The 12,565-nt window shown below is 53.8% G+C and overlaps 3 protein-coding genes across 3 annotated transcripts; 2 read left to right on the top strand and 1 right to left on the bottom strand.

Moving 5' to 3' along the window:
* Positions 1-613: 613 nt before the first annotated feature.
* On the top strand, positions 614-2,437 carry HER10_EVM0005494 (uncharacterized protein; the record flags this gene model as incomplete). Its single annotated transcript, XM_035475108.1, has 4 exons — positions 614-827; positions 908-1,000; positions 1,069-1,489; positions 1,888-2,437. The coding sequence occupies 4 exons, from the start codon at positions 614-616 to the stop codon at positions 2,435-2,437; spliced, it is 1,278 nt and encodes a 425-aa protein (XP_035329360.1).
* An 832-nt stretch (positions 2,438-3,269) lies between these two features.
* Positions 3,270-4,558, bottom strand: HER10_EVM0002427 (NAD dependent epimerase/dehydratase; the record flags this gene model as incomplete). Its single annotated transcript, XM_035472138.1, has 2 exons — positions 4,393-4,558; positions 3,270-4,273 (listed from the first exon to the last, which is right to left on the bottom strand). Exons 1-2 carry the CDS (start codon positions 4,412-4,414, stop codon positions 3,270-3,272), a joined length of 1,026 nt encoding a protein of 341 aa, XP_035328988.1. The 5' UTR covers positions 4,415-4,558.
* A 4,357-nt stretch (positions 4,559-8,915) lies between these two features.
* On the top strand, positions 8,916-9,899 carry HER10_EVM0004675 (uncharacterized protein; the record flags this gene model as incomplete). Its single annotated transcript, XM_035474311.1, has 1 exon — positions 8,916-9,899. One exon carries the CDS (start codon positions 8,916-8,918, stop codon positions 9,897-9,899), a length of 984 nt encoding a protein of 327 aa, XP_035329242.1.
* Between the last annotated feature and the right edge of the window lie 2,666 nt (positions 9,900-12,565).

Below are 12,565 nucleotides of genomic sequence, written 5' to 3'. Positions count from 1 at the left end.
TCCATCTTTCCCTCCCGAGGAAAAACTCACCGTTGAACCGCAAAACCCGGATACCGACATCCTCGTGGAACCGTCTTGAGGCACACCGCAAGAACAAGACCAAACATGACATCGGACGGCCTTGCCCAAAAGAAGTTTGTAATACTCGACATCCTCGCCTTTACATCCAAGTCACGAGTCTCTTCTGTATTCTAAGAAGAACGCCTAATCGGGTCTCTGCCGTGGGCCTCACATGAGCAGCCCTTTTCCTCGTCCTACCTTGACCACCGCCTCTCTCCCCACGTCATCAGGCTTGAGGTGTCCCCATCGTATCTCGCATTCCACCAAGAAGGCTATTTTTTGCTCGTGAGTTTTCTGTTGCCTTGATTTGTCTCGCGGGTGGTTGCTCACCGACTTTATGCGGACTTCAGCGCATGTGTCTTGGTCCGCAGTTTAAAAGCCCGAGGGGGGGCTAATACTGGATACTGAGCAACGTTCTCCCACTTCGTCTTCATTTTCTCCTCAGTTTTCGGCATAGTAACTCAATTCTTTTTGAACAACTTCTTCTCTGCCCGAATCTATATACACGAGAATCAAGCATTACATCGATTGATTAAAGTCACAGGAGTTCACCATGAGTAGAAGAAAGAGACTCACGCCTCAGGAGTTGGAGAGACTGTGCAGCTACGCAACGCCCGCGGGCCGGTGTCCCTACACCAGGGTAACCTTGACGAGAGACGGAAACCGCTATCCGTCTCGATTCTGCAAGCTTCATTGCTGCAAGAAGATTGATCATAACGCTGCGTGTTTGAACATGAGGACTAACAACAGGGGATACTGTCAACAACGTATACTGCCCCTTCCCCCTGACCTCGCGGGTCTCACGTTCATTACCCCTGGAATATCTATAACTGATCTTTCCTGCTAGATCTCTTGTGCCAAGGCACGATGAACGATGCTAGATGCAACAACTACATCAAGGACTACGACCCCAAAGAGTTTAGGTACTGTTCACAGTATCGTACGTCTGCCCATCCCTCATCCTCTACCCTGGCATAAGCCTCCATCATCCATCTTACAACCATCCAGACAACTGCATCCAACAAGGCTGCGCAAACCAACGCAACCACCCAAACGGCACCGACTACAGATACTGTCCAGACCACCGCTGCGACCACCAAGACTGCACAAACCCGAAATCCCCTCCGTCCTCCTTCTGCGCCTCCCACACCTGCGCCGCCCCCTCCTGTCTAGCCCGCTGCCCCGGCGCGACAGGCGACGCCCACGACCCCTCCCGCCACTGCGACCGCCACCGCATGTGCGCCACGCCCGGCTGCCGGCGCTTCGCCCACGTAAACGAGCACGGCGTCCCCTCGGCCCACTGCGGCGAGCACCACTGCCGGTTCGAGCAGCAGCCGCCGTGCGGCAACGCGAGGGCGGCGGGCGCCGGTGACGGTACGTGCGTGGCGCATACCTGCGAGGAGAGGGGCTGCGGGAGGATCAAGACGAGGTACATGCCGGACGCGGGCGGCGTGGCGGGACGGTATTGCAAGAGGCACGAGTGTGATCGGGAGGGGTGCTGGGAGAGGAGGTGGGAGGGGAGCAGTTTCTGCGTGAGGCATAAGTGTGCGAGGCGGGATTGTGAGAGGGATGGGGCGTTTGGGGATTACTGTGATCGGCATCGGATTTGTGGTACGCCTGGGTGTGGGAGGTTTCGGCATGTGGATGGGGAGAATGTGAGGGATATGTGCGAGGAGCGTGAGTTGCTGTTCCCCCTTTTCTTCTCTCCTTGAAGTTTCTTGATACTCGGCCCTGAACCCCTGACCTTGACTCTGGTCATGCTTTGAGTCTCCCCAGAACCACCAAGCTGACTTTCATCCCTCCAGACCTAGCAACACGCTGCCGCAGAGCAGGCTGCGACGCCCGCGTCGTCGAAGGAGGGACCCTCTGCCTAGACCACACCTGCCGAGACCGAAGCTGCCAAAACGAGCGCTCGGCCTTGGGCCGTTACTGTACCGATCACAAGTGCTCCGTCCAGGGCTGCCAGCAGCTCCGCGAGACGGTCGTGCTGTCGCAGACGATGATGATGCTGGGCGTGCTGAGCCTCAACCTGCCGCTGTCGCCGTACTGCCGGGCCCACGTGTGCGGACAGGAAGGGTGCGCGGAGCCGGCTGCGGGCGGCGTGAATGGGGGTGGTTCGCGGTATTGTCTTGCGCATGCGAGGTGTCGGAGGCCTGGGTGTGGGAATGGTGTTGAGGTGAGAGGGCGGGATGGGAGTTTGTGTGAGCAGCATAATCGGCTTGGGGGCGGGTGGATGGGGAGGAGGGGGATGTTGGATCCCGATGCGTATGGATGGGGTGGTGGTGGTGGTGGTGGTGGTGGCGGCGGAGGAGGAGGAGGCGGTGGTGGGCAGCATTGGCCTGGGTTTGGACCTTGGGGTGTGAATGCCACTATTTAGAAGATGTTGAAGGACTGGAGGCTATTTTGTATAAGTTTGGTATGTGGTTTCTTGCAATAAAAGTTTTGACTATTGGCAGTATGAGATCTATGGACTGGTTCTGATCATGAACCTATAGCCTCCGGACCCGCGAGTAAGATGGTTCTCATGAAGATACGAATTACCGCCTTGTGGTTTGGTGTTGGTGTTGGTGTTGTTGAAGATTATTCGTTCCGGAATATCTAAACTCAAGGATGAATATGTTCTTGGCTCTTCCATCTGCCTCGCTCCTTCCTCTCAGGTAGTCGTCGAGGCACCCAAGAGCCAAGAGTAAAGGTCCCCCCTCGATCCCAATTCTGTCACCAGAACAGCAGCGCCCGTCTAGGTCGACGAGGTCAGGTCAAGCTGTGTGCGGGGTGGTCGAATGGTCAAATAAAAAACAAATACTCCAATGAAGTCAGAGTCTGGTCTGACTGAGGGTCGCGCTGTTCGAGTCCGGGCAGGGGCGTGAATTATAAGGTCAGTATTACCCTCCATCTTCCTTTCTTTTTATCCTTCATTTCTCGATCCTAGTAGTATATAGTAAGAAAGGGGCATTTGAGGCTGCCACAGACTGAGGGCAGAAATAAACCACCTCTGCAATCGTATCTTTCTATAAGATTTGAACTATCAGGCACGAAGGATGTGAATACTCGGTTGCTATGAGACGGCACTATACAGTCCAATCTTCAACCTTGCGTATTCGGAAACACTTGTGAGCAACAAACATATTCTATGTACACAGGTCATGAGGCGATTGAAATATTCTTGTCTTACGTAGTCGTTGTCTCTTGCGAAACTACATGACCGCAGTCTAGATCCCGAACCCCTTGATATCCTTGACCAAATCAGTGATGCTCTCCTCCAGGCTCTTCCACTTGATACCCAGAATCTTCTCCGTCGCGCTGTTGTCGTACCCGTACACCTTATCCTTGGGCGGCAGCTCCCCTCCCTTGGTGCCTTCCGCGGGCAACCTGTCCTTCAGCTCGGGGAAGTTCTTCCTCACCACCTGCGCAATCTCGGCGTTGCTGAACCACCCGGCCGTCGTGAAGAGCCTCTTGCCGCCGGCCTCGGGCTTCTCCAGCGCCAGGATGTGCGAGAGCGCCAGGTCCCGCACGTCGATCCAGAGGTACGCCGCTCCCGTGGGCGCCACGGCGTCCTTCCACTTGCCCTTGACCAAGTCCACGACCCGCTCGTTGGAGGTGTTGATGCTGGCGAGGTCCGCAAAGTGGTGCACCACGGGGCCCAGCACGAGGGGGGGAGTGAGCGTGACGAGGTCGAAGCCGGGCTTCTCGTCCTTGACAAAGTCCCACGCGGCCTTTTCGGCGAGCTTCTTGGAGGCGCGGTACGCCGTCGCGGGACTGCGCCCGATATCTTCGACGGTGACGGGGTTCCAGAATTCCTCGGTGAAGATGGTGTTGGGGTCCTCCGTCTTGGCCTCGTCAATGACGGACGCGAAGCTCGACGTGACGACGACCCTCTTGACGCCCGGCGCGTCCCGCTTGAGGGCCTTGAGAATGGCGGTGGTGCCGACGACGGCCGGGTCGATGAGCTCCTTTTGGGCGTCGGTCCACTTGAAGTGGAAGGGGCTGGCGGTGTGCAGGACGGCCTCGAGGCCGGGGGTCTTGACGACCTCGTCAAAGGCGTCGGGGCGCGCAATGTCCGGGACGATGGCGACGTGGAGGCGGGAGGCGTCGAGGTCCTTGTGGGCGTCGCGGATGCGCTGGGCCTTGTCCTCTGAGCGGACGGTCGTCACGACGGAGTGGCCGCGCGCGAGGAGCTGTTCGAGGATGTGGGCGGCGATGAAGCCGGAGCCGCCTGGTGGGGTGTTAGTATCGTGCTCTTGTGTGATATTGCCTCGCTTCTCGGCGGCAGGAGTGAAGTTTGTATATCATTGAGCTTTTGAGAGTACGGCTACAATCTCACTCATCACTTACCTGTAAGGAGAATCTTGGTCATCTTGTCGTTTGTATATCTCAATGGCTCTCAATGGTTGTTCATGAATGTCAATTGGGACGTGTTATGGATGAGACAACGTTGCGGCTTCAAAGATTGTTCGGATCAAACGGATTGAGTTTCTGGTTTTATTCAGACACTTTGAACCCTTTTATCCTTCCCCCAGGTACAGCTCGACCCCTCCACCACCCAAGACGCCGTCACTTTACCCCTCCATTGCATGATGATTAACAAACACAACCCCCAACCAATGCCCCGCTCTCGCGACCCCCGCGCAACCACCACACTTCTACTGCATAATTCCATTCAGGTCCCAGCGCGGGTTGCGTGGGGCACCAAAAGCGTCACGTCATCCCAGTCTTCCAGGGCGCCATCGATTCGCTCATCTTCTCGCAAGTGGTCCCCTCCCCGATTGCTTCGGCCACCTCCTCCGGCCGAAGTCGGGGCTATGGGGCCGGATTTTGCGGGCGATAATGCCGGCCGCTGACACATCCCGGTAGGAACGGTAGCATACTTACCGGCTGACTTGCCGAATTGCCTGGATTCTTAGCTCCGGTCTACTTAGTGGAAATGTCCAGAGAGTTTGACTACAGCGAGATACTGCCTGTATGCCAATTGATTGAAGGAGAGCATTACCCTGTTCAGACTTTGGTGTACCTGTGGCCTTGGGTGGAAAGCAACTGGACTTCCATCTCAAAAGTGCACTGCTCACGCCAGCAATACGCAGCTTCCGGTGTGCCTGGAGGATTGACTCCCAAATCCAGCTTCAACAAAGGAATCACCGCCTCTGCCAGATCGACATGTTCCCATAGAACGAGAAGCCTTGCTTGCCCCGTTCAGAAGGCCTTCGACGGGAGGTTGCATAAGCAAGCATCGCTCAGCCAACGCCCTCTTCGCAAATCAAGGACCGGCACGTTCGCTGCAGCCTGGTGGAGCGGAGCTGAGCCAGCAAACATCACGGAAATCCGTCGGATTTACTGCAGTCTCCCGCCAGGCGGCGCACCATTTTCTTGCCTTCCCTTGGTTCCCACGGCTCCTCAGATCCGGACGAAACTTACTTATTGAGTCAAATGGCCGAAGAAATTGGCACGTTTCCTTCGAGGCTGCATAAATTCGAGGGACTTACTAGGCCTGTTGTACTTCATCGCGGAGGATCTAGGTCCTCTAGATATTCGGCATCGAGAGAATGCAAGCTACTGTCGTCAGCATGTTGCTATTGTTCCGATGTGGTACCCCGGCAGTCAGCTTAAGATGTGAGAAGCAGCCAGCGTAATTTTCACGCTACGTCCGATTATCGACCCCCTATTCTACTGCGTGATGAGAAAGCAATACGAGACCATCTGAGGAGACCCTGACATCTTCTCGAGTACGCAAAGTGGCACTTGCATTCTCAAGTGTCGACTACTCTCCAGCCAAGCTGAGAATAAGTGTATACTAGGGGTGAAAGTGCCACTCCTTCCAATACCAAGGTATGACCGCCCCGTCGTGCATGTCAGCCACCCCGGATGGCTTCAGATATCTCTGAAAATCCATGCAGCCCTCAACAATCAATCTACAGCCACAGGACGCCATGCGAACGCCATACCAATGAGGCCTTCCCGTTGACTCTTCCCCCCAGTGTTGGGCCTTTCAGCTTCCTAGGCAGAGATCACGGAAGTTTTCCCACGCGAGTTGTACGACCCTACCTTGGCCCACCTGTGCCGTGCTTCTGCTGCCGCAGTCTATACCTGATCTATAACCCGCTGGTGATCGCCCATTTGGCTCTTTCTGATCCCTCATTATTCAATCTAACCCGTCAAACTAGGTTGCCGTTGCGTTGAGCGTGAATTCTGGTCATACTTCGTGTAGCGCTCGCAACTCTAGACTTTATAGGCATAATCTCCGTTTCACCATGCATGTTCTTTTGGTCGCCCAGTGTAGATGCTGGTTCATTGATTTATGCCGAGACAACATCAAGGCAAGAGTCTATATGACGCGAGTGCGACGGCTGCAGGCACGAATTACTGTCTCAACCCGAGAACCAACCGGTTTTGACACGATGCCTAGGCTTCTAGAAGGTGATGAGCTGCTGACCCAGAAAACGTTTCTTTTTCCTTCAGCCTTTCAAGTCAGAAGAGAAGTTTTGAAGAAGAGAAAAATCAATAGATTATTACTCCTCGACTACAATGTTGGCTTTGTAGTCTCTGCTAAGCCATCCCACTCGCGACGGGACATCGTAGGCAACAAGCTTGTGCGACAGTCTATTACCGATATACTCTCCTCCGAACACCCGAGACACCCGAACGGATCAAGAGTCATATGTAGTTCATCAAAGCGACGTGCAAAGAGTAAGGTCATGACCAAGTCGAACCACGAGTACAACCGCGCTAACCCACCTCGGAAGGCATCTCGCGGAAGTCTGACAACGAATCCGTGGGAGCTCGCGTACGATGAAAATCCATTGGTTTCCGAACCCGTGACACCTTGGTCTGTGTTCTTCAGCGAACGCCGCCAGATGGTCCCCGGCCCGGTTCGTGGTACCCCTCGCCTACTCACTCGTCCTGGGCAAAAGCACCTTTGCCAGGAAGGATGGCTACACCCATCCCGTATAAGCTTAGTACTTTAGTCGGCTGGCTTGAACGGGCCGTCTTCGAACAAGACTGCCGATCGAGAGAGGAGACGAAAAGGGGGGCGGGGGCGGGAAGATCTGGTTGCCGTACTGCTAGTGTATCCTCCGTATGGATGGGGTTGCTAAATGCTGTCCCCGCCGCGGTGCTTCCTGTTGAGTTTCGTGCGAAGTAGGGCCGCTCGTGACACGGAAGCCTTATAAATGCAGGTCCAATCGCAGAACCTATGGGCATCTTTTGTTCCAGGACTAACTTCATCGAACGAAATGAGGTGAAAGACTTCCCGGGTGGTATCTCAACGAGCGGAATGTCCATCGTTGATAGACTTGGAGAATACGAGCTTTGGTGGATGCCGAAACGGGATCGCTTCTCTTCAAGGGGATGTCAGCTCCCCTCCTCAATTGACGCAGAATCTTCAAGCACGCACAATACGAAGGTAAGAATCTCGAAGCTAGTGGGTACTGCAGAATCCGAGCCTGTTTTCCAAGCCAATAGGGTCATCTTGAGTTTCTATTTGGGGCGGGTTTACGGCCAACTTTTGTCAATCTACCAAGTCCTGGCTTATTCTCTCCATCACGGTCGCGGGCCACTCGGGTGCGTGCATATCTCTCTCTCCCAACAGTCTCTGCAGGCTGTACGACGTTGACTACATGCGAAAGACCATGTAGTTCGGGAGCGGACAGATACAGTGCGGTGTAGCCACCACGGTGATGCTTGGCCAGTCCCTCCCGACCCCTTGTCCGCCTCTCTTCACTTCACCGAGCCTCCTGTGCGAGCTGCCCAGTGTGTCTAGAAAGTAAATGGTATATATCAAAGATGTAAACGCCTTGCTGAAGATGTAAGCCCCTCGTCAAATATTGCGTTTGAGTTCTCGTCAACTTGATACCGCACATCGTCACTCCCACATTTGCCAAGACCATTCACGCAAAGAGCCTTTGCAACCTAAGCTGAGTTGCCATCAAGAGAGTGGTAGTTTGTCTCACCTGACCTGAAAGCCTCTCATCCACGGGCTCACACGGCACTATACGTAAAGTTACACTCACCCAAGACGAAGTCGAAATCCGCCTTGCCGTTCATCGCAGCCCTACTGGACTGGGGTTCATCCATCGACCATGGAATCGGGGGAAGACGAGCATCCGGAGCTGGAAAAGAAAGAGGAGGCATGGGGGTCAGTGGCGAGCAATGTTTCGGATCCGCAGAAATGCATCGAGAAGTGTCGAGCCCAGGTCCTGGCAAGAGTGGTACCGGGCTTTAATGGATCAAGGTACAATGAGGTTTGCAAGCATCTGCTAGCGGACGATGAAGATGCGAAGAACGCTCTATGGGAGCTATATTGCTGCGACGCGACCGAATGCGGGGTTCACTTGAGTGGAAAGCCAGAGCTGGGGCAGGATCGTGAGTAGAGAGACAGCTTTTTATCGTGTGGTGTCTTATGGCTTCTGACTTCAACTCAGCCAGCGTAAATCTGGTCATTAATGTATGTCAAGGGTAAGTCGGCCCCTCTCGAGTTTGACCCTTCTGAACTGACTTTCGAGCTCAGTATCTTTGCACCAGTAATAAAAGACCCAGGACCTCCCCCGGATGACTCCATCTGTCCGATATCGTTAAACGGACCGTATATCAATACGGAAATGAGACCGTCGTACAAGACGGCCTCAAGAGGGAAAGAACCAATATTCACAGATTCCGGGATAATGGCCACGGTTCCGCCGGAAGTCATGCCATCGACTGCATCGTCGACGTCAAGAACGTCGACACACTCAACAACTCCGGCGACGGCATACCCGACATCCTTCGCACCACTTGCGAATCAGTCTCAAACCCATCGGCAAGATGTGCTACCCACGGGAACCAAAGTTGCCATCGGCACGTCCTCCGCAATAGCATTCCTCGCCATCATGGCCTTCGTGATATGTTTGTTCCGCCGTCGCTCACGGGACGAATACGACCACAGCCTCAAGAGTGAGATCGGGCATCCCAACCCTCGGCCAGATACATCCCCCACGCCCCTTTCAGGACACCTATACGACATACGCGAAGGCGTCCGTACGCCTTTAACACCTCCACCCCGTCTACAGCAACGACGGCTGCTTTCCACCCACGGGAGCCCCGAGAGACCGAGCATCAACATCAACGTCTCCATCCCAGGAACTTCACTGGGCGCCTCGGTCGAGAAGGCAGGCGTCTTCTCGCCGTCGCCCATCTCGACACCCACGCCCACAGCAACCAACAGAGTCCCTCCGAAATATGACCGCTCGACGAAACCGTACTACGGCGTTCCTCCACCGCCGAACACATTTGGTCAAGGCACCGGCGGCGGTGCACGATCCTCCGGGAAGACGTCGAGCATGAGCAGCGCGGCGAGCGGTCGCACCGCCACCATCGTATCCAACGTCTCGAGCATGTTTCCGCAGCTCACGCCCTCCTCGTGGCCGATGCGGCCGCCGAGGCCTCACGAGAGGCCGCTGCTGATACCGGATCTGGTGTGTCCTGGTCCTCCACCGGCTCGCTCGCTTCCTCCAGCACCTCCCGGGAGCCCCGCGAGTCCCGTGTCCTTTCACCAAAAGTTGCTACTACAGCAGCTGCAACAGCAGCAGAAACGGGGGGGTGGTTTCGATGGTGTCAGCGCCGCTGTCAGCAACGGGTGGGTTCCGCCTCGCAATCCGGCGCGGGGCGTGGTGCTGGAGAAGGAGTCGAGGGATTTGTGCGACTTGACAGAGACGTGTGCGAGAGAGTCGCGAGAGAGGAGTAGCTGGGGAAGCTGGAGTATCGGAGGTGGTGGAACGGGTGTCGGGGCGAGTTCGGTGCAAAAGGGGGCCGGGAGTGTGAATAGCCCCGTGTTGGAGGAGGCGGATCTGGAGAGGATAGGCGGGCGGTATTGAGTCTATGGTGTTACCGATAATGATATGATGTGGAAGTTCATCTCTTAAGGTTAGTTCTCTGGATTCTCGTGGTAGTGTGTTATCTCGCTGGGAGGCGGTTTTGCAATACGCGTGGTTTGATACCGGTCGGTCAGCTGGCTGATCGGTAGCTAGGAGGAGATCTCGGCATGGCGTTGTCATTTGTATGAGATACGTCTTGCTATCCTGGATAGTTTTATTCAGTTCCAGTCCATTAATGTCTATACCGAATGAGATTGATGGTATTGTGTAAACACAGAATTCTCGTCACACATGAAAGTCAAGTTTGATATTTGTCTCGATCGGGAATCACCCACCCACGCCACAATCCCACAACCTATTTTGAGGTGATGTATAGGGCTATTATTCGTTTCTTAGACTGTATTCATATCACTCGCGTATTCTTGTGCCTGGCGCATCGAGCCTGTCAAGTCCGCCAGGTCTCTACATGCCAACATGGACATTACGATGCCCTCATTCCACCACATACGACCATACCCATTGGAAAATTCGGGATCCCGTCCGCTCTCCCATAGACAAGCCAATGAGGGCCGGATTAGTAGTTGGGTCGGTGACGACCAGCGAATACCTGGTGTTGTATGTTTTTTGGTGTTTTGTTGAGTTTGTTTCTCGTGATGTGAGGCCCTGCAGAGCGGATGGTGGGTGACGACAGTGGTTGCCTATTTGGCTTACACATGGGACATGAGTATTCTTAATAATATCCTAACGTCAATGAAGGTATTGATTTCTTTTAGTCATGTCTGTACTGTCTTATTTTGCGTCTGTATGTTGACTTATGTGGTGTGAGGGCGTTGCTTTGGAGACACGATGCTTACACTCTCTTCACACATCTACCGATCTTGAATTGATTATTGCCAAATTGTATCTAATTATTGTGACAGTCCTTTCTTGAGAAATGTATGCTATCAGGCCGTTAACAGCCCTTCAGGGACTTACTTGCTAGCAACAACAAATACTAAGTAGTTGCAGTCTTGACAGTCGCTTCTCTTGACTATATGCAATTCTCATGTAGTAGTTATCCTTTCCATCATTGCATAGCCTCCTGAGGCCCTCACTACAGGGTCCGTCGACTTGCGGATAGGCGTCTTTCCTTCCATGCGAACCGCCCTTTCCATTCTGGCAAACCTCCTGGAAACCCTTCTCGTAAGTTGGAGGGCAAGAGTAACCACGTGACAGGAACTGGCTGCCGGTGGCTACATCTACGTCGCATTGGAGCAGGCACAGACGAAACTGTAGCTTGCCTCATGAACAGTAGCTGCCGTCTTCCGCGTACCATTCTCTTCTGCTTCTTCCTTGACATCATCCAACATCACCAACCATAACAATACCATCATCCGTACCAAGTCTTTCTTATCTCGACAGAAACATCCCCAACGAACCAAACCAGTTTCAGCCTGAGGCCGACGGAAGACTCGCCGAATTACCCAGATCAGGTTTGGTTCCAACTTCCAGCATGCTATGTGGCTATCCACGAACCATGGCAGCCAGCCGTTGGGACCAAGTAGCGGTACATTCGTTACTTCGTTCTCGCCAAACCAAAGGAATTGCAAAGTCTGTTTTGCTTTTTCACCAACAGCTCTTCTCGTGTCCAGAAGCGACAAGTGACAGGTCAGCAGACATGAAGAGACATGATTGAGACAAATCAACTAATATCAAGCGGCTTTAAAGGTCTGGCCCGGGGTCAAAAAAGCAAACATTGGACAAGCAGACACCAACGCCAGATCACCGCTGCCGTAGCACAGTGTCGATCTAGGAGATACATACGGGCATATTTCTTTTTCTACAAGCAACCACCATTTGAACGAGCAACGGTCCCCGGCCTGTCAGATTCCCATGGTACGATTCTGTGGCTCCGGACGGTTGGCAACGGTTTTCGTCAGTTTGACAACACCTTGTTGTGACCGGTCCGGCAACTTCCCCGTGGTGACCCGATGCAGCATTGGTGATAACGTCGGGATTGTTACTGAACCGCGTCCGGTCTGCTACCGGAATCACACCTCCCTGCATCCAGGAATCCGACAGCTCGTCTTCCAATGGTACAAACAGTTGGCAATGAGGAGGTGCGGTTGATCTACTAGCCTATGCGACCGGGGTTGTTGACAAGCAAACACACCTATCATGGGCACTCGTCTTTCATCACATGGAAGAGGTTCTTTTTCCCCCATATCTAGTCCACAAGTCGCATCTTGGAACTGCAATCGACTCTGTCCCGCCCCCATCGGTACCAGTTCTGCTTACGCACTGCAAGATTGGCTCGATCGCCACCAAAGATGAGCCCTTGTGGACGGCAATCTGCAACCAAGGTACTGAACCGATCGAAATCAACATCCGACAGACACCTCGCGTACTTCATACTGGGCAGCCAATCGACAGATCCCCAGCTCATGGTTTTGCTTTTTCTGACTATCTAGTGGCAAGGATGTCCGGAAGCGAACAGGCTAATGCGTTCCAGATATTTGGTCAGATATCAATTCTCTATCCTCACTCATCAAGAGAATGAAGTGCACCCGACAAATGAGATTTGAGAGACAACAACTCTCTACCCTTTTAGTCACATCTCAAATGGCTTGTCGCAGAGTCCAATATGTTCACCCTGCAACCCAAGTCAAACATACCCACACAACATT

The sequence above is a fragment of the Colletotrichum scovillei genome (assembly GCF_011075155.1).
Source record: "Colletotrichum scovillei strain TJNH1 chromosome Unknown Contig00009, whole genome shotgun sequence".
NCBI classification, from domain to species: Eukaryota; Fungi; Ascomycota; class Sordariomycetes; order Glomerellales; family Glomerellaceae; genus Colletotrichum; species Colletotrichum scovillei.
This window is presented reverse-complemented; position numbering and strand designations above follow the sequence as displayed.